General features: G+C 39.3%; 1 protein-coding gene across 13 annotated transcripts in view; it reads left to right on the top strand.

Moving 5' to 3' along the window:
• cacna1g (calcium channel, voltage-dependent, T type, alpha 1G subunit) overlaps positions 1 to 25,306 on the top strand; it is a 365,011-nt gene extending 339,705 nt beyond the window's left edge. For 8 of the 13 annotated variants that reach the window (XM_061908854.1, XM_061908860.1, XM_061908853.1 and 5 more), the window contains 4 exons: positions 3,923 to 4,045; positions 6,148 to 6,355; positions 12,571 to 12,740; positions 22,150 to 25,306. In XM_061908854.1, the coding sequence (XP_061764838.1) occupies positions 3,923 to 4,045; positions 6,148 to 6,355; positions 12,571 to 12,740; positions 22,150 to 23,055 (1,407 nt within the window). In that variant the 3' untranslated portion in view covers positions 23,056 to 25,306. Of the gene's footprint in view, positions 1 to 3,922; positions 4,046 to 6,147; positions 6,356 to 12,570; positions 12,741 to 17,443; positions 17,505 to 22,149 lie in introns of all 13 variants that reach the window. The other 5 variants (XM_061908861.1, XM_061908857.1, XM_061908855.1 and 2 more) reach the window with 3 other exon arrangements.
• Positions 25,307 to 26,279: the final 973 nt, after the last annotated feature.

Genomic DNA, 26,279 nt, shown 5'->3' with positions numbered 1-26,279 from the left:
TCCACAAAAAAATCTAGCCGTCAACAATAAATATTGCATTGTTGCATTTCTTTTCACAGTTTATGAAATGACATTCATATTTTGTTGAATGTAAATGTAAACATACTTATAAAGGATTTTTGAATTGTTGCTATTTTTACAATATTTAAAAAAAAATCTCACGGACCTCTTGGCATACCTTCAAGTACCCCCAGTGGTACGCGTACCCCCATTTGAGAACCACTGGCATAACTAAATTATACCGTACAGGCCAAAAGTTTGGACACGCCTTCTCATTTCAAAGTGTTTTCTTTATTTTCATGATTATTTACATTGTCGATAGTCACTGAAGGCATCAAAACTATGACACCTGTGAAGTGACTACCTCTTGAAGCTCTCATCGAGGGAATGCCAAGAGTGTACAAAGCAGTAATCAGTGCAAAGGGTGGCTACAGGGGCGTCACCAGACATTTTTCACTGGGGCACGTGCCCCACTGTTGATCTGCAGTGCCCCACTAAAAATGTCACCAATAAAAAAAACGCTTCAGAGTTTTAAGTCTACATAACATAGACAACAGCGCATATACTACTTAGTATGGTAATTGATTGCTACTGTATTCACTCCACGAAACAGTGAGCACATGGCTACTTAATATGGTAATTTATTCACGTGTGGATCGAGACTTCGGTTGAGAGAGAGAGAGAGAGAGAGAGAGAGAGAGAGAGAGAGAGACAGAGAGAGAGAGAGAGAGAGAGGGGGGGGGATTCGAATCACTGCGTGAGGTAGGTGACATTAGCCAACAACAATTTGTTAATTACAATATTTTGATTTTGATTTGACTCAAACTGTAACTTCTAGATGGATTTAAGAAAGTTATTCGCCCGCAGCAGAGAAAAAGCGAGGAATGAGAGATGTAAGTGAAGTCCTAGCTAGCTAGACAACATCATTGTCTTAAGTTGATGCTAAGTTAGCTAACGTTATTCCTTGTATCAAGACAAACATATTCATTTGCTGTACGAGCTGTCGGGGGAATTTCCAATGAACATGAAACATCCATCCATCCATCCATTTTCTACCGCTTATTCCCTTTTGGGGTCACGGGGGGCCCTGGCGCCTAATGTTAGTTATTGTCAGCTGGTTCTGCATAAATGATGATTTGGAGTAAGCATGTGCGAGTTGAGTGCTTCTCAAATGGTTTATCTTCAGGAAGAAAAACATTTTTCCATATCATCAAGTCGTGAGCCAATTTTTAAATCCATCCATCCATTTTCTACCGCTTATTAAACAGCACAGTAGACTTGTCTTGTTAATCGGTGCGACTTTGACTTAAATAATCTTGTTTTGTCACCAGAAAAATGGCTACAGCTAAAGCATCTGGTTTTGTTTCCAGAAAAAATAGTAACATGTCTGTATTTGTTTTCAGAAAGATGGCTGAAAATATCGGGTTTTGTTGCCCCATTTAGATTTTTTTGAAATATATTTCCATGTCTGTCCTGAGTCCTCCTCCAACTTGTTAGTCGGTTTGCCTTTTGCTAAAATACTCACTAATAGTCACTAGAAAAAAGGCTAAAAATATATGGTTTTGATGCCACAATTTAATTTTTTTCTCCCTAAACTTTTTTTTTTCATGCACACATCTGACTGCGACTCAGTGAAAATGACACACATTCCACTTTTATGTCACGACCCAGCAGTTGGGAACCACTGGTCAACTGTATAACAGTTACTGTAATATTTCCATGTCTGTCCAGAGTGATTGACCACTTTGCAAAAATGAAAAGGAGACGTTACAGTTTACTTCTCAGAAAATGATTCCCTGAACAGACACACAACAGTTGTTCATTTATTCTACTACTGTGGCTTTATTGTTTTGTGTATATTTTATAGTTTTGTGTATCTGAAATAGGATTAGCCACATTGCCATAAATGGAAATTAAATAATATAAAAGAACCCAGAGATGTAGGCGTGCTTTATTTTTTGTTTTACTTTTGTAGATGTTAAATTTGCAGATGATTACTGCAAGATATATTTAAAAAAGATTCATTGCTCTTCCTTTTGGCTTTTACCAATAGCAGTTTAGAAGTCTGGAGTAAAAAAGTGCACAAGTAGGTCAAATGCATTAGTTAATTTCAGGTGGTTAATCATAGAGCCATACAACATAATCTGATATGATTCCATAGTTTAAAGCACTATTTATGTATTTTTTATGATAAATAAGTGCTAAAAATGTTTTTGCTTGCGCGCTTTGCACGCTCACATGAATTATTTGTGCCCCAGGTGTGCCCCAGTACAGTAATAGGTCTAGTGATGCCCCTGGGTGTCTATTTTGAAGAAACTAGAATATAAAACATGTTTTTGGTTATTTCACCTTTTTTAGTTCTTAAAGCACTGATAAAAGCATAAGCCGGGGATATTCTTGTTAAATGTTTGGTTCAGAAGACGTAACATTGGGCAAACATCAATTAACATGTCGCTGACGTTGTTTGTGGTGTGGTTCAAAAGTTGTTGTTTTTTTAATTAGGAAGGAATGTGAGTGTAAATGTTGTCTGTCTATCTGTGTTGACCCTGTGATGAGGTGGCGACTTGTCCAGGGTGTAGTCTGCTTTCTGCCTGAATGCAGCTGAGTTAGGCTACAGCACCCCCCCCCCGCGCCAAACCCCAAAAGAGATAAGTGATAGAAAATGGATGGATGGATATTTTTTTGCTTTTGACTGTGATTCCTGGCTTCACGGTGGCAGAGGGGTTATTGGGTCTGCCTCACAATGAGAAGGTCCTGAGTAGTCAGGGTTCAATCCCGGACTCGTGATCTTTCTGTGTGGAGTTTGCATGTCCTCCCGGTGAATGCGTGGGTTCCCTCCGGGTACTCCGGCTTCCTCCCACCTCCAAAGACATGCACCTGGGGATAGGTTGATTGGCAACACTAAATTGGCCCTAGTGTGTGAATGTGAGTGTGAATGTTGTCTGTCTATCTGTGTTAGCCCCGCGCTGAGGTGGCGACTTGTCCAGGGTGTACACCGCCTTCCGCCCGATTGTAGCTGAGATAGGCACCCCCTGCGACCCCAAAAGGAAAATGGATGGATGGATGGACTGAGATTCCATTGAAATCTAAATTGACAGAGGTCTTAGAACATGCCTCATCTCTTAGTTCCACAGTCAAGGGTTAGGCCAGACCTACCCAGTTGAATTTCGTATTCCAAGATGTTTTGCACGATTGCATGGACACAGGTCTGTTAGGGACAATGGCTGGATGAGTTTGGTGTGGATGAACTTAGACTGATTGTTAGCCGGTGACCTCTGACATCGCAAATGTGTTTTTTTGGCAAACAGAGGAACATATCTAGACATATACTCTAAAATGTATAAAGTGGACGCTTTTATAGATTACAACAAGTTCCGTAGTGTTTTCCATTTTCACAATGTAAGTGTCCATATAACTCTGTTGTTTGTACGTCCACATGGTGTATTTTTGTGTTTTCCACATTTTGTTTGGTGAAATGTACATGATATATATGTTGGGAGTGTAATGTCCTTGTTGCCACTATGTACAGTATGTATACTATATATGTATATCAGGGGCATCCAAACGTGTTCCTCAGCCACGCTGAAACCAAGTCAATAGATGTCAAGACATGCTAAAATGTTAGATATTTCTCAATAATTTAAATTTTTACTGTAATATGTTGCATCTGTATTGCTTAGTAGGCAACACTGAGTTGAAATCACAGGCAGGGTGAATAGTATCATTGAGATATGTCCTTGGGTAAGACTATGTATGTTATGAGATGATTCATTTTAGGTATATTATTTCCTTAAAGCCGTTACACATTTATCTCCGGGCCGCCTTTTGGACAACCCTGGGGTATTTCGGTCTTATTTTGTATGTTTTGTACCAAGCACATTGTGTTGGTTGTACTCACCAGGCGTTGTCTCTCCCTGTTTAGATCCCTCTAGCCGAGATGGACGCTCTCTCTCTGGCCTCTGAGAAATCCTGGTCCCTAGCTCTGACAGAAGACTCGGTCACTGATGATATTAACTCCCTCTTTCTCAGCAGTCTGGAATGCAATGTACTGACCGCAGTTAATTTTGTTCTCCATACTTGCTCCTCCTTTCCCGCCTTTTACAGTAACTCGTAGTGGCCTTTTCTTGCCAGGGTCTTCCAAAGCGCTAACTTTAAGTGCTGCATTTTAACAGGCAAAGTAACTGCCAAATGGTTCAAACTGTTGGTTAAAACAAATTTACCAGCATCGGAATGTGTCTCCATTAGAAATAGTATTACACCAACTTTACTTGATGAGCAACACTGAATTATTTCTTTAATTAGAAATTACAAAATATCTCTTATTGTTCTGAACTTATGTTTCCATGTCAATGGCATATTGATCAGAACAATGCAAAGGAGTTGCGTCATAGTTAGAGATGTATATCGTGTAATATTATTTTTTTTTGTAAGGGTCCCTAATTGGGTTGGTCCGGGAGGAACATAACATTCTGGACTAATTATATCAGAATTTTTTTTTAAATTATGACACACTGTAATATTACGTTCAAGTGCCGCTGTTACGCACGGATACATAATAATCAGCTTGGAATGATAACAAATAAGGAAGCAACACCACACACAATTTTGTAACGCAACAATATTTCTTCCAAGTCCCCAAAGTCATACACGCTAATAACAGTGAGTGCCAGTTTGAAGTAAACACCACTAAACTCACGACCGCCACTACCACGCCTACAACTTCATCAACCTAACCGTCCTCAAAGCGGTCCAGCAACCCACAGCCCAATATTAATTCACTCAAAAAGTGACAATTTTAAATTATCACTGGGTCTTTTTATTTATGTGATACACCCACAACACAGACACATACGGTGGCTGTCAACGCTGGCTTATGCTCCGTCAGTCAAATAAGACTTTGTCAAAGCATAAACACAAATAGTTGTTATTGTTACACAATGCACACCCACCTAACATGCTAATTGATTGTACTGGCTTATATCATATATTTGATATGAGATATGGTAAAGGCCTATGAATGAACATGAATACAATACATTATTATTGTTTTACTTTGTTAATTATTATTTTATTACTAATATTTTTAAAGGTTATAATAGAGACAGGCAATATACAATGGATGACTGAATATACTTAGTGTAATTGTAATGAATAGAAACACAGTGGTTGATCTTTGCGGTCTTTACGAGATGATGACATGACATTACTGGATTGTACCTTGTACACACAGCTGCCTTGTTTAACACCTACAAAGCAGGTGTTGATAAAATACTCCCCTGCTGTGAGATGCTTTTTCGTGAAGTAACAGGTGCACAACCCCTTGTGCCAAAAATAATGCCAATAAAAATGCATTTTTCCCCCACATTGTTACTTAAACAAATTATATGTAGTATCAATAAGAAATATCGATATTGGTATCGGTATCGATACAATTCTAACTATGTATAAATATCTAGTCATAGTTGAAGTTGTGTTGTTTCGGACTAATAGCGCCTCTGCTGGTCACAGCTTATTAGTGCATCAATTATTATTTTTTTCAGATCGGTAGTAAAAAGGGTGAATGTGTTTGGAAGGCCCTTGTCAATCTAACCGTGTGTCCTGCAACTTCCTCTTCTCTTTCTCATTCCACGTTTCCAGCCTGATGTTTTCTCGTCCAGTAGAGTAGCGCGCCTGACAGTTTGCAGCTTTCCCGCTCTCTCTGTTTCTTAATTCTCTACCTCTCCACTTTTTTTCTGTGCTTTTCATGTGAGTCTACAACACGTCATAGGTCTTTCCTGTCAATAATCCTCTTGTGTGTTCGTTCTGTCATCCATATTCTACTTTAGTCTGTGGTTTCCCCGCCTATGTGAATGGTGTGTCAAAAACTGATCTCCAGGCTGCAGGACACTGCCCCAGCTGACACAAGGCTTATACCTTTACCTACTGTTAAAGGAGTGACTCCTAAAGAGTGCTTGCGCTTCAAAGCAAAGTGCTTGTAAATCCACTTGTAAAAGGTTTCTGTGATCTGTGGCAGCATGTACCAGCCAACTCCCAACATCTGTTTTCTGTGTATGCTAAAGACCACTGCTTTGTTCATTGTATTACACACTAGTAGACTTCAGCCACCCATCTTGCACTGGCAGACTGATTCCCTTGTGTTTTCCGCAGACCGAGCAGCTCGACTCTGGGGGAACAGTGGAGGACAACCTGTTGAGTGTCAGAAAACCTGTGGTAGGACGCACACACTCCCTACCCAACGACAGCTATATGTTCTTCCCGCTGCAGCCTTCCGTCAAGCCAACCGTGGCTTCAGCACAGCTTCTTGCACAAGCACCTAAGCCCCAGCACATACTGAGCCCCCATAGAGCCCACTCAGGTAAGATATACATTGTATTTCCTTCATAATAAATGTCACAATACCTCAGAATGAAAATCCCATTCATTGTAGAGGCCACAATGTATTTTTTATTAGCTTCCATCTGTGAGGTAGTCAACAGGATACATACAGTATGTTCACGCTATACAGGCGGTTGGATTGGTTATGCAAAATGAATACAGTGGAAACTTGAATTACAAATTTAATTGTTTTTTGAACAGGGTTCATAAACAGAACATGTTGTACATTGAAACAAATATCTCTTAAGGCAGGGGTGTCAAACTCAAATACAGAGTGGGCCAAAATTTAAAACTGAACAAAGCCGCAGGCCAAGGTTGAACAAATTAACCTTTTAATGGGGACCCAAACAAGTTTTGCATTGAACATTGAACAAACAAGGCTTATATACAGTAACTTTATAGTGACATGCAAAATCGAGTTTCAAATAATAATAACAATAATTTAAAAATATCAATGGCATGTAAAATAAAATTTAAATACAAGTGTAATGCCTCTTTTCTATTTGCAGCCTTCTGAGGTAAATATCAAAATATATTGTAGCGTCCCGAACGAGTTAGTGCTGCAAGGGAACCTGGGTATTTGTTTTGTTGTGTTCATGTTATGTTACAGTGCAGATGTTCTCCCGAAATGTGTTTGTCATTCTTGTTTGGTGTGAATTCACAGTGTGGTGCATATTTGTAACAGTGTTAAAGTTGTTTATACGGTCACCCTCAGTGTGACCTGTATGGTTGTTGACCAAGTATGTCTTGCATTCACTTATGTGTGTGTAATAGCCGCATATATTATGCGAGTGGGCCTGCACGCTGTTCGTATGGAGGAAATGCGGACGTGACGACAGGTTTTAGAGAATGCTAAAGGCGGTGCCTTTAAGGCACGCTCTCAATATTGTTATCCGGATGGAAATCGGGAGAATGCTTGCCCCGGGAGATTTTCTGGAGGGGCACTGAACTTCGAGAGGGTTGGCAAGTGTGAGAAATTGCGGTGTTATAGCAGCACCGCTGCTGTGTAATAACGGCGGACCAGCTGTAATGTTAATTTGATATTGCCTCAAGGGCCAAATTAAATTACACGGCGGGCCAAAATTGGCCCGTGGGCCAGAGTTTGACACCCATGTCTTAAGGAAACAATCTACCGTATTTTTCGGAGAATAAGTCGCTCCGGAGTATAAATTGCACCTCCCGAAAATGCATAATAAAGAAGGAAAAAAAACATATAGAAGTCGCACTGGAGTATACATGTAAGTCACACTTTTTGGGGAAATGTATTTGATAAAATCCAACACCAAGAATAGACATTTGAAAGGCAATTTAAAATACTTAAATAATAGTGAACAACAGGCTGAATAAGTGTACGTTATATGACGCATAAATAACCAACTGAGAATGTGCCTGGTATGTTAACGTAACATATTATGATTTGATTTGATTTTTATTAAGGATCCCCATTAGCTTGGTTGCCACAACAACCCACTAGTCTTCCTGGGGTCCACAACTCAATACAATTACAAGCAAAAGCATATAATTGTAACTACACAATACAGACAAAAAATAAATAAAAATAAAAGCATCTTAAAGAAAACAGGCAAACAATTTACAGTCACAGAATAATAACTACCATATAGATATAACTACACAATATAAAACCAAACATAAAAAAATCATCAACGAGCAAAGTAATTTAAAAACTCAGATAAAATATTACTTTCATTTTAAAAACCTGTTTACTTTCAGTGCCGGTGAGAATTTGAGGCAGGTTATTCCAGAGCGATACAGATCTATAAATAAAAGATTTGCACAACGCATTCTTCCTGGGACGAGGGAGTACAAAATGCCCCTCACTGGACGCCCTGGTATTATGATTGTGCATAGTGCTACTGTGAACTATTTGGGCCATGAGAAAAGCAGGAGTTTTACTACTGGTTACTGATTTGAAGAATATAAGAGTATTAGCTGACAACCTGTTCTGAATGGTAAGCGTCATTCAAATAACTATAACATATAGAACATGTTATACGTTTACCGAACAATCTGTCACTCCTAATCACTAAATCCCATGAAATCTTATACGTCTAGTCTCTTACGTGAATGAGCTAAATAATATTATTTGATATTTTACGGTAATGTGTTAATAATTTCACACATAAGTCGCTTTTGAGCATAAGTCTCACTCCCGGCCATGCTATGGAAAAAACCATGACTCATAGTCCGAAAAATATGGTAAGTATGAATATTTCAAACATAAATAACAAGGATGGGATGGTTCAACGTTCTACTGCATAAAAAACAACCTGAGCCCTTCTGACATGCACACACTGTCACTAGCCGTGTGGTGCACTCTCAGTTTGAAATCACAAAACTCCTTAACTTTAGTAGCCAGGTACCTACAACGATTAAGAATAGAAAATACATTTAAATTGGTTATTATTCTTGGTAGCTAACCCATGACAGAAAGCTAGCACTCCTGAATGTAAACAAATACCATGGGTGGATCTACACAAACATTGACCGTAACCCTAAATTTTTTACTCTCACATCTTTAATTTTTTATATTGTTTATAAACCCAGGGAATGTGTCCCTGGACAAAAAATAACTTTAATTATGACCAGTACCATGTAAGTACTTGTTACTGGATTGATACCAACATTTGTAGTATCACCCAAAACGTACGTAAAGTACCCAAGAACAGAAGAATAAGTGTTTATTACATTTGAACAGAAGTGTAAATGGAACATGTTAAATTCGAAAGTAAGCAGATATTAACAGTAAATGAACAAATAGAATAATCCATCCATTGTATACCGCATCCATCCATCGATCCGCTTGTCCCTTTTGGGGTCGCAGGGGGGTCGCTGGAGCCTATCTCAGCTGCATTCGGGCGGAAGGTTGTGTACACCCAGGACAAATCGCCATGTCCCTCATAATTTTGACGAAATAATAGAATGATTAATGACACAATAGGTTACTGCCTATGTCAGCAGTCATATTAGGATCCTTTGTTTGCTTACTTCTTACTAAAAGAGAAGTTCTGTACTATTTTCCTCATCTAATTGAATGCATTGTTCTTTGACTGCAATAAGAAACATATGTTTAATGGATCATAAAATGTTCTATTAAAATAAAGCCAATAATTAAATTTGTTTGTGGTCCACTTTATTTTGTAAAGTATCGAAATACATTTTGGTACCGGTAACTCAATATTGGTATTTATTGATAAATATTAGATAAATTAATTAATATTGGACAACCCTAATCCCAACCATACATTGTATGGTGGGTTTTGTTTGTTTGGTTGTTCTTTTCTTAAACTGGATTATAAAAACATAACCAATTTTCACTAAACCCAACTGAAAGTTGAGGCACGGAGCAAGAAGCAACCCTATTTTTATATGCGAGTGTGTGTGCGTATGTGTGTATCTTAACGACAACATTCAGACATACTGTACAATTTTTCTGAGGTATAAGTAAAGAACCAATTAAATTAGAGTCCAAATTACTTCCAATTGCATAGAAAAAGAATGTTCCTTTGCCTCTATCAGGCTTTTGATATGTTCCGATTAAATTCATGAATATGCTGTCATTATAGGGATAGATAACTTTCACATTTGAACCGATACAATTCCTGGTACATGGGAATCGATGCCGGTACTCAACGGTACCAATTTTTGATACATTTGTGTGTGTAAATAAATGTTAATTGTTTTCATTTGTTAATGTGTAACATTAAACAGTGAGCTGATTATGATAACTGGGCTGCTCAGATCTTATATCTTGTTTCATTTCTGAGTCTCATTTGCAAGTATTTTCTAGTAGACATAGCTTGTAGTTTAAATTCAAAGAGGATAGATGGCAGTTTGGTATAGGCTACAGTGTGTTGCAGAGCGAGTAGAATCGTTTTTGCCATTAAGGTGAATCTCGTCTCATGTTGTGCCCTACAAAGTCTTTATGCCGTAAGTATTGTACTTAGTATACACCAGGTGTTTGATTGTAACGTGCATCTTAGTTGTAGTTTTCATTACTAAATTTGGAGGTGTTCATTCCATGTAAATAACCAATGCTAATCAGTCGCATGTATATGGCAAAGCCAATGTAAATTAGCATCAATATAGCACATTTTAGAAAATTGGGCCATCAATCCATCCATTTCCTACCGCTTGTCCCTTTTTGGGGTCGCGGGGGGTGCTGGAGCCTTATTTTCTGTTTTCTATGAAGCATATTTGCTTTGATAGCATTAAAAGATGCAACATTACCTAAAGGCAATTTGGCTGAGTTTGCTCTGAGTGCTGCTTGAGTGATGGTCTTCGCCAAGTGTTTGTGCCTGTGCGAGTCTGGAACTGGGAGTGATGTTACGAACATCAATGGTATCGAAATTTGACATCGTTTCATCTCATGTGAATTTACACCCAGTTGTACAGACGGGATTTGGATCGGTCCCTATAAAAGTATTGATGCTAGGGCTTTGAATCTTTGGGCACCACAAGATTCGATTTGATTACATTTTTGGGGTAACAATTCGATTCAGAATCGATTCTTGATTCAAAATCAATACAATTTTTAATAACGTTGAGTGCCTGTTTTATGATTAACTACTATTCTCTATAAAATAGATAAACAACTCTGATACATTTCTATATTACTTACAAATAAACAGTTTTTGTTTAATAACATACTACCAAACATTTAATAAACATTTATTAAGTCAAATAAAAATAAGACAAATAGAAACTCTTAAAGTGAATCTGTAATTCTGCATATGTGGGAATGTACATCAACAATATGGTTTGCCTGAGTGGCTGGACATGACAGATAAAAAAAATAAAACAAAATTCTATGTTTTAATTTTGTTTATCAATTATGAATCGTTACAAATAAGAATCGCGATTATTTCGAAAATCGGTTAAAATTTTTTGACACCCCCAATGGATACCTGAACTAAGTTGTGATGTTTTTTTATCTACAGCCGTGTTTCTCAACCATAAAGCCGGGGGGCCCTTGCTGAGCCACGAGCGCTCCATCGAGGGCCGCCAATAATATCTGTTTCTCAGCTGTGGTTTGTTTGGGCAGTAGCGGTACTCAGTTGTAATAGGCCACCACTTGTGGCAGTAACGTCAATCTTAAACAAGAACACTGAAGCTAAAGTCATCAGAGAAGTTATAAAATACACGGTATATATATGTATATATATATATATATATATATATATATATATATATATATATATATATATGACTCAAATAGTGATGCTGTATTTTCATTTGCACTTTAAATTTATGAACAGTTGATTAAAAAAACAATATATAGTATTATCGTCCATCCATTCATTTTCTATCGCTTATTCCTTTCGGGGTCGCGGGGGTTGCTGGAGTCTACAGTATCTTAGCTACAATCGGGCGGATGGCGGGGTACTAGTATTTTTGCTTATTATAAATAAATAGTTAGAATTATAATTGAATGTACTGTTTTTTTTCATCAGTTTTTATGAGTACAATCTTTTATGGCGGCATGGCGTAGTGGGAAGAACGGCCGGCCAGAAACCTCAGGGTTGCAGGTTCCTTTCCCACCTATTGACATCCAAAAAATCGCTGCCGTTGTGTCCTTGGGCAGGACACTTCATCCTTTGCCCCCAGTGCCGCTCACACTGGTGAATAAATGATGAATGAATGATAGGTGGTGGTCAGAGGGGCCGTACGGGCTAACTGGCAGCCACGCTTCCGTCAGTCTACCCCAGGGCAGCTGTGGCTACAGATGTAGCTTACTACCACCAGGTGTGAATGAATGTTGAGTTCCACTTCTCTGTGAGCGCCTTGAGTGTTTAGAAAAGCGCGATGATACAAGTCTAAGTTATTTATTTATTTTATTTTTTATTTTTTTATTTTTTTGCAGTATATTTGACTAATATTTCTTATTTTAATCAGCCTGACCAAAGCCTTGATAATAATCTTTTAGATATAATTTGACAAGGATTATCATGTTTAACTGTAAGTAGAATTGATAAAATTATTGAATATGATTAACATAAAGAGTAATATTACTAAGTCATTGTTAATATTTGAGTGGACCACAGGCCCCTCTGTAGTGGAAAAGTTGGGCCCCGAGGTCAAAAAGTTTCATAACTATATATAAAAAAGCAAGGTTCGGCCTTGACTTGGATCCACTTTCGGCTGAGTTCATTTCTACTGTGCTTCCCTTTTTTTCAGACTCCAGTGGTTCAGTACTTTTGCAACCAGAAGAGTTTTCCCAACGACTGGCCATCCCCACCGACCTCTTTAGACCCATCAGCCCTCACAGCCACTCCGACTCTGAAAGCATACCACGACTACCCCCTCCCAGACACTCACATACGCTGAGCCGCAAGCTGCGCAGACAGGTGACCCACCGCATCTGTTTTAGATCTCAGGGTCAATTTGAACTTTGCTCAAAGCTCTCGTGTCATCACACGGTATGGATGGTTGACTGATTTAGCGAGGTGCTAGACCATAAACCAGACTATAAACTGTCCAAAGGTTTAAATGTACAAATTAATAATATTTTGTATTTTTGTGATTGGCGGGCGCTCAAATTCAGATCACATGTGACCTGAATGAGAAGAAGTGATATAGAAAATGCATGAACAACTTGAGAGTGTAGTTCCTTGTCTAAGTACACACAACAAAAATACTGTTGAATTACCTTTCAGACAGAATAAATCAACATTAGTATTATAATCTCCATAAGAACCGTTTTTTTGTTTTCTCACACCCCTGGTATTGTATACCATTGTATTTGATAATTATTAACATATTTTTCGGAGTACAAGGCGCACTTAAAATCCTTTCATTTTCTCAAAAAGACTGCAGACTGCAATATGACGCCAGTAAACAACACCAAAACTTCAAATGGTCCATTGAAAAAAAGAACATTACATAGGGCAGTGGTTTTCAACCTTTTTTCAGTTATGTACCCCCTGTGAACATTTTTTAAATTCAAGTACCTCCGAATCAGAGCATAGCATTTTTAGTTGAAAAAAAGAGATAAAGAAGTAAAATACAGCACTATGTCATCAGTTTCTGATTTATTAAATTGTAAAACAGTGCAAAATATTCCTCATTTGTTGTGGTCCTTCTTGAACTATTTGGAAAAAAATATATAAAAATAACTAAAAACTTTTTGAAAAATAAAGATGTGATTCAATTAGAAATAAAGATTTCTACACATAGAAGTAATCATCAACTTAAAGTGCCCTCTTTGGGGATTGTAATAGAGATCCATATGGATTCATGAACTTAATTCTAAGCATTTCTTTACAAAAAAAAGAAATCTTTAGCATCAATATTTATGGAACATGTCCACAAAAAATACAGCTGTCAACACTGAATATTGCTTTGTTGCATTTCTTTTCACAGTTTATGAACTTACATTCATATTTTGTTGAAGTATTATTCAATAAATATATGTATAAAGGATTTTTGAATTGTTGCTATTTTTAGAATATTTAAAAAAATCTCATGTACCCCTTGGCATACCTTCAAGTACCCCCAGTGGTACGCGTACCCCCATTTGAGAACCACTGACATAGGGCACTAAAAAAATAAAGTAAAAATGTTTTAGTACGACTTTGAAGCCGCACCGCTTGATGGATTCTCGGCCCATTACAATTACCGAAGTCCGAGATACAATTATTACTATGGTGTGTGTATAAGGACCGCAAAATGGCACCCAGTAACAGTCATATTATCTTCGCTATATTCTGCAAAACCAACTTTTCTTTCCTTCTGGTACTTGCTGATGTGTATTAGAGATCTGCATAAGTCCTGAAAATGTGTACACGTCCGCCACTGTAGCCCGTGTTCATGCCGTAGTAGATGAGCTTTTTCTTTGTCCCTATCTTCTTGTTATGGGACATTCATCCTCATTCATTTCTCTTATAAAGTAGTATATATTTGTAACTTATATATGTCAGTAGACTCGCTATGGAAGCGTTAAAAACAACTAGTGTAGTGGGTTTACATGATTTACCCATGGAACTTTATCATGTTAGACCCGCTCGACATCCATTGCTTTCCTCCTCTCTAAGGTTCTCATAATCATTATTGTCACAGACGTCCCACTGGATCATTATTGTCACCGATGTCCCACTGGGTGTGAGTTTTCCTTGCCCTTATGTGGGCCTACCGAGAATGTCGTGGTGGTTTGTGCAGCCCTTTGAGACACTAGTGATTTAGGGCTATATAAGTAAACATTGATTGATTGATTGATTGATAGTTATTAGAGAGTTCCGGTCGGACGTTTTTTTATGGGAAATATTTCTGACGTTGTTTGCGCTAGTGAGCCACGGATGAGGTTGTGTAGACCAAAAGAAAATGTTTTAAATGTAGAAAAAAAAGATAATATGACCCCTTTAATGCGCCTTATAATCTGGTGCGCCTTTTGTATGAAAAAAGACCTGAATAGATCCGCTCATCGGCAGTGTGCCTTATAATCTGGTGCGCCCTATGGTCCAGAAAATACGGTATTTGCATTTCAAAATGTTATGGTAATCAACCTAAAACAATTTTAATAGATTTGTAAGGAATATTATTAGTGGAGATGTAGAAAGGGATTCATACATTTGGTAGTTATGTTGCTTTATAATGCTCAAAGTAAGAATACAATAGTACACTTACAAATAGGTACACATTAAAATAAGTAGATACAAGACATAAAAAATAAGTATTATACTTGAATAATATTCTGTTAGATCAGTGGTCCCCAACCTTTTTGTAGCTGCGGACCGGTCAACGCTTGATAATTTGTCCCGCGGCCCATGAAAAAGGGAAGTTTTTGTCATGAAAAATGGAGGTTTTTTTGGGTGGGTGCACTAATTGTAAGTGTATCTTGTGTTTTTTATGTTGTTTTAATTTAAAAAATATATATATATTAAAAAATTATTAAAATTAATAAACAATTCTTCTGCGGCCCGTTACCAATCGAGCCACGGCCCGGTGGTTGGGGACCAATGTGTTAGATGACACTTACTGTGTATCATTTGTTTGGCTCTTTTACGTGTTCCTCAACGTACAAGTGAATCTCACTAAATTAGAATTCCATGGAAATGTCATTTGATTTCAGGTGTTCAATTAAACACATGACTCTCTGAGTACCACCAGAGTGGCAAAAAGTAAAATACTGTAGCACAGTAGGCCTAAGTAAACAGTAAAAACAAGGCGGGGATTTTATTTCATAAGCATATTTAATATGTTTAGCCACTCTGACATTACACAAAGTTTGAATAATAACGCCTTCTGAATATTGGAAAATTGGGAAAATTAAACACTTGACAGTATCTTTCACGTCCCACTAGATAGAGGCCACGTACCAACATCTGAGAATCATTTGTAATATTAGTATTAGTATATTAGTAATATTAGTATTTTTAAATTTGTATGTATATTATTACAATAGTATTATATATTATTGATAGTATTTTATTTGAAATTTCAAAAATAGCAAAAAAAGGGGCCGTGTTTATTTTCAACATGTTGTCCCAGCAAAAAACGCAGTAAATAATGAGCAATAGTCAGTCCAAATAACATTCCACTATCACCAAGTAGAATAGGTTTGTCTTTGGAATACATTTACAAATATCAATCAATCAAAGTTTACATATATAGTCCTAAATCACGAGTGTCTCAAAGGGCTGCGCAAGCAACAACTACACCCTTGGCTCAGATCCCAGGGCAAGAAAAAACTCAAGCCAATGGGATGACAATGAGAAACTTTGGACCTGGGCGACCGGTGCAATGGACGCTGAGTGGATCTAGTATAATATTGTGAGAGTCCAGCTCATAGCGGGGCCAGCAGGAGATCATTTTGAGTGGAGACAGGTCAGCAACGCAGAGACGTCCCCAAGTGATGCACAGATGAGTGGTCCACCCCGGGTACCAACTTTGGACAGGTAGCGAATCATCTGTGGTCGTCAAATCTGTGATCCCCCCTCTCCTTCTTGGAGAGGGGGGCTGAGCAGGAAAGAAACGGCAAATCAACTGGTCTAAAAGGGGTCTATTTAAAGGCTAGCTAATAACATATTCTACTATTAACAAGTAGAATAGGTTCGTCTTTGTAATACGTGTTGTTGCCGTTTTTAAAGTTGTACATTTTCATGTGGCAGAAACATTTTTATAAGAATAACATAGACTACAAAGTACGAATAGAATCATTTAAATTCCCAATATTTTTCTTGATTTATCACTATCAGACATGGAGAGAAGGTATGGTTATTATATACATATATATATATATATGTATATATTTTTTAGAATATGTTTCATATCGGGCAGCACGGTGGTAGAGGGGTTAGTGCATCTGCCTCACAATACGAAGGTCCTAAGTAGTCCTGGGTTCAATCCCGGGCTCGGGATCTTTCTGTGTGGAGTTTGCATGTCCTCCCCGTGACTGTGTGGGTTCCCTCCGGGTACTCCGGCTTCCTCCCACCGCCAAAGACATGCACCTGGGGATAGGTTGATTGGCAACACTAAATTGGCCCTAGTGTGTGAATGTGAGTGTGAATGTTGTCCGTCTGTGTTCGCCCTGTGATGAGGTGGCGACTTGTCCAGGGTGTACACCGCCTTCCGCCCGATTGTAACTGAGGTAAGCATCAGTGCCCCCCGCCACCCTAAAGGGAATAAGCGGTAGGAAATGGATGGATGGATGGATGTGTCATATCAATATTGAACTGTTTATTTATTAAATTTTTCTTTTTTACATTTTATAAGGTACTGAGTTTGGGGTAGCTGTGAGCTGTAACCACCGAAATCATTATAAATTAAGAAATTCCTATGACATAATATACTGTAAATAAATATTTTACTGTGTATGAAGTGAACTTAAAGAACATAAGAGCCTCACTGCTTTAATTAAACGACGGAAAAAGATTCACTTTTCAAAGATGTTACTAATTTATTGAGCTGGACCTGTATGTTATTGAATGACTAATGACAACAAAACCCTCCCCAAAAAATTACCTTTCTAAACAGTGTCCTCCCCCTTGTCCCCCCCCTCACCCCTCTCATACGTATCATTTTCCATATCGTATCTGTTCTGGTCTGACTCCAGCTCAGTTGGGCGCCTGACCCCGAGCTGCTGCTCAAACACAGATACTCCTGTTTCTGAAAAAGTGAGAGGAAAGTAGACTTTTTCTAGCATTGAGCTCTTCAGAAACACTGAACTCCATGCTCATATTGCAAAAGACACAAACACATAATAATAAAGCTCCATTTTTTTTTCTTATTTAATCTTCAAATTTCTCCGTCAACCATCCATCATCTAATATTCCAACACATATATTTGGCAATAATATCTAGTTTTATTGTATTGCCGGGTGTGTTTGCAGAACTCAGGCGATTGTGAAACAACACATGCGCTCCATAGAATGAGACTTGTTTTTGTACAGTGTGATGGAGCACTTTTGTATCCACTACCTGGCTAAACCTGTCAGAGTGCTCTTTAAAGACCACTTGTATATTGCATTTTTTTTTAGTACGCACTCCTTCTGTGCAGTATGTGACCACTGGGTGTCTCTGTGGTCACACCCTTAAAGCTCATGCAAGAGAAGCCATTATTCCTCAACATGAACCCTGTCTGAAACTCATCCATGTTCGTGTGTGAACGTACTCAAGTTGACCCCTCAGCAAAGTGGAGCAATTTAAATCTCCTCTTTTACCCATTCAGTGTTCAATAAGGATGAGAGTCAATCACAACTCGAGGACATTGTATGAGTTTTAACTAGCGTCGTTGCTGCGGTGGCACGTCCTGTCCACCCGCCGATTATTTGCCACGCACACTGACATGGAAGCATAATACGATTTAACAAGTGGGCGGTAAATGACGCAGATCGCTACTACAACATTACAGATGTTTTGTGCGGAAGGTCAAAGGTTAGAGGCTTCACTGTGTTTACTGGCAAGCAATATGCTAAAAGCATATGAACAGATCATTTTTTTTATTTGGAATCATATGGCCCCTTTCCTGGGTGAATCTCCCATGAGAGGGGGGGAAGGGGGTGTTGATAATTTTGCAATGCAGTGTGCTGAAAATGATGGAAAGCGGCAACTGCGGTCAAAGTCAGAATCGCCACAAAACACATATTCAATACTCTACTGCTGAAAGGTCAATGCTACAGTCTCCCCCACCAAACTCCATTCGTCATGTTTCATGTGTCAGGGAAATGGGGCCATATTAATACCCTTCCTACTGTACAAGAATGACACTATTTACTTATTAAACGGGTCGACACAAATACATTTATTATAGCCTCATTTTATCAACCGCTGCCAAATAAATACTTTTGAAGCAGTCCTGGTGCTTAAAGAACTTTTATTTTCATGGAATTAAGTGGTGTTCAAGATGAGTGGATGAGTACTTTAAATACTCAAATACGAATGTTGAAGTAACAAATGCGTCAATATGAAAAGTTCTAAACAAATCGTCATGTCGATCTCAGCAAGTTTGAAAAACCAAAAAAAAACACGCAACTTGGGCGCCGCGACCATGATTGGTGCATAATGAGGAAGTATTGTGTTGTTGTTTTAACGAGAGCCACAGTGGAATGAAATGTGGTGTTGGAGCTGAGGACTGGTGTTGGCGTCTTACATTTGGCAGTGAAGTTTAAAAGAGTCTGTGTCCCTCTTTCAAGATGCTGCATTACCCACAAAACATTACTTGAATGCAGTGGCGGACAGTGCGTTTCCCACTTTGGCTTTCAGTGATGTCCGACTTCAATGATGACCTCTTAAAATACCATCATTGATGTCACCACATGTCTATTGTTTGAGATATACTACACAGAAACACATGTACGCACTACTGGACATTGAATCCTGTCAACAGTGTAAAGAACAGGTTATTTTCTGGCGCATTTAAAAATCAATAAACCTGCATCAGCAATTAAAACATATATTATGTGGTACTGTCAAAATTAAAATAGCAAAACATGAAAAAATAAAGAAATAAACTATTTGAACTCACAATTTGTTGAACCTATTTGAGGCCGTATAGCACTTCGTAGGTGGTTGATTCGAGGAGAAATGGCGGCCATTTCCCAATTTCATTGCCGACATGGTCTCACAAGATGTAGGTTCTCTTTAAATATCCTTCTTGAAAATGGCCTTGCAAATGTATATCTGCTACCTAATTAATGTTTTGTTCTCCTTCCTTGTGGGTCAACACTTCCCGCTTCCTGCTAAATTGCAAGTTGTGGTTGGATACTTCCTTTAAGTTTCAGCTTTGCAACCATACTCCCCCCGGAACCCAAAGACTTTGGTTTTCCCGGACGAGAGAGATACGTAGAGAGAATACTGTCAACAACATGTGATCTGATTGGTTATCGAAATTGTCTATCACACTTACAGTGCACAGATGCCCGCATTGTTGATTTTGAAGGCCTCGGGCAGATTTGGTACAGCACGGCAACATAAGCTACCTGAATTCTGATCGGATACAAACTAAAACTAAAAACAACAGCGCTGGAAGGAACATAATATGACATGAAGAGAATATGAATACTTTTGGATATTTGGGGAAAGTAAATAAAAATATATATTTTATATGTAATTATGATCATGATTTCTGGTTATGTTAGGCCAGCACAGAAGTCCTGGCTGGTCCTGACGGCACACCACTGCTTGAACAACATAGTAATTTCTCGCTACTTTGCGGCTTCAATGCATCGCGGATTGTTTTTTGTGCCTTTTTTAAGCATATTGTACTAGTTTTTGGCCTAAATTTGGTATTAAATCAAGTTTTATGTATGTATTAGATGTATTATAGTGCAGTATTTGTCTAATTTTCTATTATGATATTGTGGCAATCGATAAAGGTTTTCAGCAAGCAGGACTTCCGTTTCTGGGTTAAGGGTGAACGATGCTAACAACAACACAACCTGCTTACCTCAGTGCTATATTTACCACAACAATCTCACATCTAACAACTTTTGGCAAAGTAAATTTGTGATGGACTTCAACTCTTGCCTCATCAGTAACACGTGTCCACATCGATGAGGCTTTAACACGAGCGGTATCAAAAGACAACAACAGGACGTAGCATCAGACATCTGACACTAAGACTTTATTGCCTATCAGATGTCGGGGCAAAGTAAAGATTAACGCTCTTGATCCAAGATGTACTTCATCTTTGACATCAATAACACGGCTTTGGCGTGAGCTACATGGAACGACAACGTAAGACAGAAGAACGGAATGCTAACAACAAAGCTAAAGTTCGTAGCTGTGATTGTTGACCAAGTTTTGGCAAATCATTACACGCCCGTGGTTTCAGCACATGCAAGCCCAATCTAACTTACACCGGATGACCACTTGATGCGTAACGGCTGCTGAACGCCCCCGCCACTGTTTGATGTGTACTGTAATAGTGCAGTCGACTTCCATGGGGTGACATAGCTCGGCTGGTAGAGTGGCCGTGCCAGCAACATGAGGGTTCCAGTTTCGATTCCCGCTTCCGCCATCCTAGTCACTGCCGTTGTGTCCTTGGGCAAGACACTTTACTCGCCTGCTCCCAGTGCCACTCACACTGGTTCAAATGTAACTTAGATATTGGGTTTCACTATGTAAAGCGCTTTGAGTCAATGGAGAAAAGCGCTATATAAATATAATTCACTTCACCATAAGAGATCTCAAGAATTTGCTTGTAATCAAGTGATAAGAGATTTAGTAAAGCGTAAGCATTTTATTCCAACCTTTCAGAAAGACAGAAGCGGAGAAACTCGGTCTGCCATTTGAGATACGTAACGGCTGCTGAGCGGCAACACCGCTGAACATCTCTGAGCTCTGAGCTTCACTTGACTCGGGGAAAAGACGACTGTTTCTCTTGTTTACATGTTAGCATTTGAGCTAACTAGCAATGTAACGCTAGTTGGTTTCCATAATTTTATCGTTTTTGGATCATTTGAATGTAATATGGTAATACTAACCATTGGGAGTTTTACAGCGGTTATCATTAATACAGTTTATTTTGTAGTACAGAAGCAACCCTGTCAAGGCTGGCAAACATAACGACTAAATTTTCCTTTATTGTCTAGACTTAGAGCAGCCCGGTGGAACAGGGGTTAGTACATGTGCCTCACAATACAAAGGTCCTGGGTTCGATTCTGGGCTCAGGATCTTTCTGTGTGGAGTTTGCATGTTCTCCCAGTGACTGCGTGGGTTCTCTTCGGGTATTCCGGCTTCCTCCAACCTCCAAAAACATGCACCTGGGGATAGGTTGATTGGCAACACTAAATTGGCCCTAGTGTGTGAATGTTGTCTGTCTATCTGTGTTGGCCCTGTGATGAGGTGGCGACTTGTCCAGGGTGTACGCCGCCTTCTGCCCGAATGCAGCTGAGATAGGCTCCAGCACCTCCCGCAACCCCATAAGGGACAAGCAGTAGAAAATAGATGGATTAATGGATGTCTTGACTTAATTAACTAATTGTGACCTTGTTTACAAACCCAGCAACAGATCATAAAAGCAAACTAAAGAAATGTGAAATAATGTACAGGATAGCATAATGCACGAATGCTGTAGGTCCAGTCTGACTTTCGGTACAGAATAAATAAAAACAATGACATCTGCCCAGTTTGTGAACCTTGACCCAAACTATGACTTCTCATCCTCATCAAGTCCCACTTACCAGGTTCCTTCCCTCATTTCTAATCCCTCGTACTTCCACCAATCCCTCTTCTCATTGCACATTTATCTCACACGTCCTCATCCATCCCGCCCTAAATATTTCATCCCACCTTTCTCCCCCGTGCCTCGTCTTGCAGGTCGCAGTGTCTACTGACTCTCAGGAGGCCCTGTGCTCGGATGGAGAGGGAAGCAGTGAAGGACTTGTGAATGCGGCTTCTCTTGGCCTCCCTCCACATCTCTCTGGCTCCTCATCCTCCACCTCCTCACCCTTTACCTTCCACCATCACCAGCAAGAGCAGCCTGCGCTCTGTCTGGTCCCGGCCACACCGGGGGCGTCCCCGAAACCTTCGCGCCCCAGCGGTGTGCACGGCCGCTTCGACTCACCTACGCCCTTACCGGTGAGGCCGCAGCGACAAAACGAGGCATCCGTGGATCAGGAAGTGTCCCTTATTACCGGGGCCGGGAGCGATGACGTCATCCAGACTGACGAATTCGGCAGTAGCAGCAGCGTCGGCGCCAGAGAGGACTACGAGAACAACACGCACTGTCAAGAAAGCGGGAGCCCTCGCTTGAGGCCTTTGAAGAGGTTCCACAGTGTTGACACACAAGGCCGCAGCGTCCTCCTGCCCCGCCTTCGCCCTTACTCCTGGCTGGACGACCCGCGGCGCCACTCGGTGGAGGTCTGCTCCGTGGTGGAGTCCCGCCCCCAATACAACACCACGTCCACGTCTTCTGGTTTCGTGTCGCAGGCCGACAGTCTGCAGATCCACAGCCAGAATCAGACCTCGCTGCTCTCACCACGCCGCAAAAAGAAGATGAGCCCACCTTGCATCTCTGTGGATCCGCCTGACGGACCGGAGCCGCCGTCAGGGTTGCCGCCGCCCTTGCCCAGTTGGGACACATGCCTGAGGCGGAGAGCGCCCTCTAGTGACTCGAAGGACTCTTTAGATCTCGGTGTCGGAGAAGGTCCTGGACAGGACCCCAACGCCAACCCCATGCTACTGACTCTTCCCAGTTTGTCCTTTGAGAAGACTGATGGCTGACAAGCGAACACACAAAGACGCACACGAGACCTAATGTGATATTTCAAGTTATGCTGTAAAGAGTGAGACACCCCCGGCTCCTTCCCCAGGAGCAGTGCTGTAGTAGCGCCACTGTCCTTTGTCTTTGTATTTTTTAAACTGCCAAAAAGGGAGACCACACAAGACACACCAGCGTCTCCCCTCCTGCTTACAGCTGCATGCAATTGGCTGCAGTCGACCCGGCAACCTCTGGAGTGACGTCCCAAAGCGATGCCACCTTAGAACTTCCATTGGAGGTACAAAGCAATATGAACGTTTTAGAGACACTATTTTCTTAAATTATTAGACAGGATGTTAGTTAGATTATTAGTGTTTGTACAGTATGTTGTTTTTTTTAATGTTTTTTTTTTTTTCATTCTCTTATGTTCATGTGACTTTTTTCTGAAAGCTTTTGTCTTGTTTTTTTTCTTCCACTCACGGTTATTTCTAGCTTTTTTGGTTTACTGAGGAAAGTGGACGTTTTACAAATTGCTGAAAACTATGTATTTGTAGGAATAATATATAAATATATATATAACAAGTTATTAAACGCAGCTTGGATTTTTAAGCACACTCATATAACTCAGTGGTTGATTGTTACAGTAGAACCGGAAGCCCAATCCTCATGTGTTACGAATCGCTACAAACTTTTGTTTAGTGTTTGTGTTTCATTGCTTCCATGTTATTAAACATAGCTTGGGGAGGAAAGAATGTTGAAAAGAAATTGAATGAAGGGGATTATCAAACAATCCTCGACTTGTGTGACGCTGGAAATGACACAGAAGCACATTATTTCTTGTTTCACCTCATGAACCTTTTTCTATACTATGGATTTATTTATTTTTCAAAATAAACACTTATTTAAACTTGGATTCTTGCAACAAAAAATAATTGTGGGGAGCTAAAGCAGCACCTATGTGAATGTCATAGTCCGGGGCGTGGGTTTTTGTATACCACAAAAAGAAGGGGGTTATAATTCAAGGCAGGCTGTTATATTCGAATTTTAAAAAAAGGTTTATCACTTTTCCATGGATAATAACTCTATTTTTCAACTTTATTTATAATTTGGGGTGCATGGAACAAATAGAACAGTGATTCTCAAACTGCGGGCTCCATCTTGTGATATGCCCAAGAATCACTTGAGTAAATATTCAAACACAGTGTTACTCTTCAAACTGTATGTAATGTTACAGTGGCCAAAAGTATTTAATATGCTTTATAATTAAAACAGCTGACTTGTTTTTAATTAATATTTAGCCCTACTACACTACTGTATTTTAATGTGGTTCACTATGGTGTTTTTTCTGAGGTGGTACTTTAAAAACCACTGCTATAGAAAGTAAAATGTGGCTCTTTTTTTACCACATGGGCCACAATTACTAAATATTTGTGTTTATAAAATGCCTGCAAGTATAGCTGATTGACTAAGATTGTGGGCAGAGGATTGCGTCTCTTAAATAAGCAAACTAGCGAGCGCAATCCATTTAGCGTGTCTGTCTTCATGTGTATGCAGAAGAGATGCTGATTATCAGAGCGTCCACAATACTGGGAATAGGAGATGCACATAAATTATTTCAGCACTTGCAGTGTGATTCATCATAACTCAAACTCCTCTGGGCCCGCTGTTTTGTGTCGATACCTACCGCTTTTGAAATGTTTGATCAAACTGAGACCGTTGCTCACAAAATGGCTGTGAGAAATGTCAGTGTGCGTGTCAAAATATTTGGACTGTCATAAATTATAATAGACATATTGCCTATTCAGCGATGTCATTTTATACTGTAACTGCTAAATGACATAACCCAGCAGGCACAAGACGTTAACAACGTTGATTATACATACATGTCCTTTAAAACTGACTTTAAAACGACATTGCAAAATAGTTGTATTTGTAAATTGAGATAACGTTGATGTCTAACGTTGGATCCACGTTGTTGGTTGGGAAATGACCGAATTCCGATGGTCAATTCAACGTCATTAAATAAACGTTGTCAAAAAGTATGTTGTTTCAATGTTGTACATGTGTGGTAGAATATTGGTTAGAAAATGACCAAAATTCAACCGTCAAATCTATGTCAGAAACAAATATTGATTAAACATTGTCAAAAAGCATGCTGTTCCAACGTTTGGTTTGACTTGCTCAATGTCAGAACCTAATTCAGCAAGTTCTCAACATTGTTTTAATGTCTTGTGCCTGCTGGGAAGGGGCTAATTAAAATAAATTTAATTGATACGTTTTTGTGTCTGCTAGCATTTTTTAAATGGTGTTCGTATTCTCATATGGGATGTATATCAATATATCTCCTATATGAAAAAAAATGTTTAAGATTTGCATTTTCTTGTTCTCCAGAATGATCCAGACGGACATCACAGTGCATCTTTGTCGTGCTAAAAATAGGTTATGTTTTTGGATCAAACTTCAATATAGCCTGGAACAGGTGGTTGGTACTATATTTGTGTGCTGCCAAACGTCACTGGTTGGACCATATGATGTCATAAATGAGTAGGGAAATGACTGTCTCCATGGTGACAATGGAGTAGCGCATTGAAAATCAGTCCGCACCACTTTTGCAGGTGTTATCAATTGCACACTCACTAATAGTACACACAATGTTATAGTTTGCACACACAATTGAACACTCATTTGGATCCTAGTAGATCAGGCTCTAATTGTTAGGACATGAGTTTCCTGTGTTTAAATTTAAACAAAAATTGAAATTTTGATTGGTGTGTTCATCATCAAAATAAAGGTTAAAGTATCGCTTATGGTTTGCAGGTGAGCCAATGATGGTGAATAATCCAGATGAACTGCAGCGGCACTTCTAAAATGCCATCGAAATCGTAAAAATGTTGACTTTGACCAAAATGTTCAGGAAAAACATGCATTGAAAGTCTCACAGAATTTCAGAGGTCAGTTCAAGAATCGACCTGAAGAGAGTCGAGAACATCTTGTGAGGATTAACTTCACAAGCCTGTGTAGCTTTTTATTTGTCTTTAGGGAGATGCCGCCACAGAAGACCATGGAGCTAAAAATGGAGCAGCAAAAGCAGTACATAGGAGTTTCTTATAATAAAAGAAGAAGAGTTTGCTGTTTTTAATGTACGTGGACAGACTTCGCTTGCAAGAAAAAGACGTGTTTAATAGAGTCAAACATTTGTTCTCAGAAGGTGAGTATGTGCTTTATTTTGATTGTCAAGGTACAAACT

Source organism: Nerophis ophidion, linkage group LG08, assembly GCF_033978795.1.
Source record: "Nerophis ophidion isolate RoL-2023_Sa linkage group LG08, RoL_Noph_v1.0, whole genome shotgun sequence".
NCBI classification, from domain to species: domain Eukaryota; kingdom Metazoa; phylum Chordata; class Actinopteri; order Syngnathiformes; family Syngnathidae; genus Nerophis; species Nerophis ophidion.
Note: the sequence above shows the minus strand (reverse complement) of the source record. Positions and strands in the feature narration are given on the sequence as shown.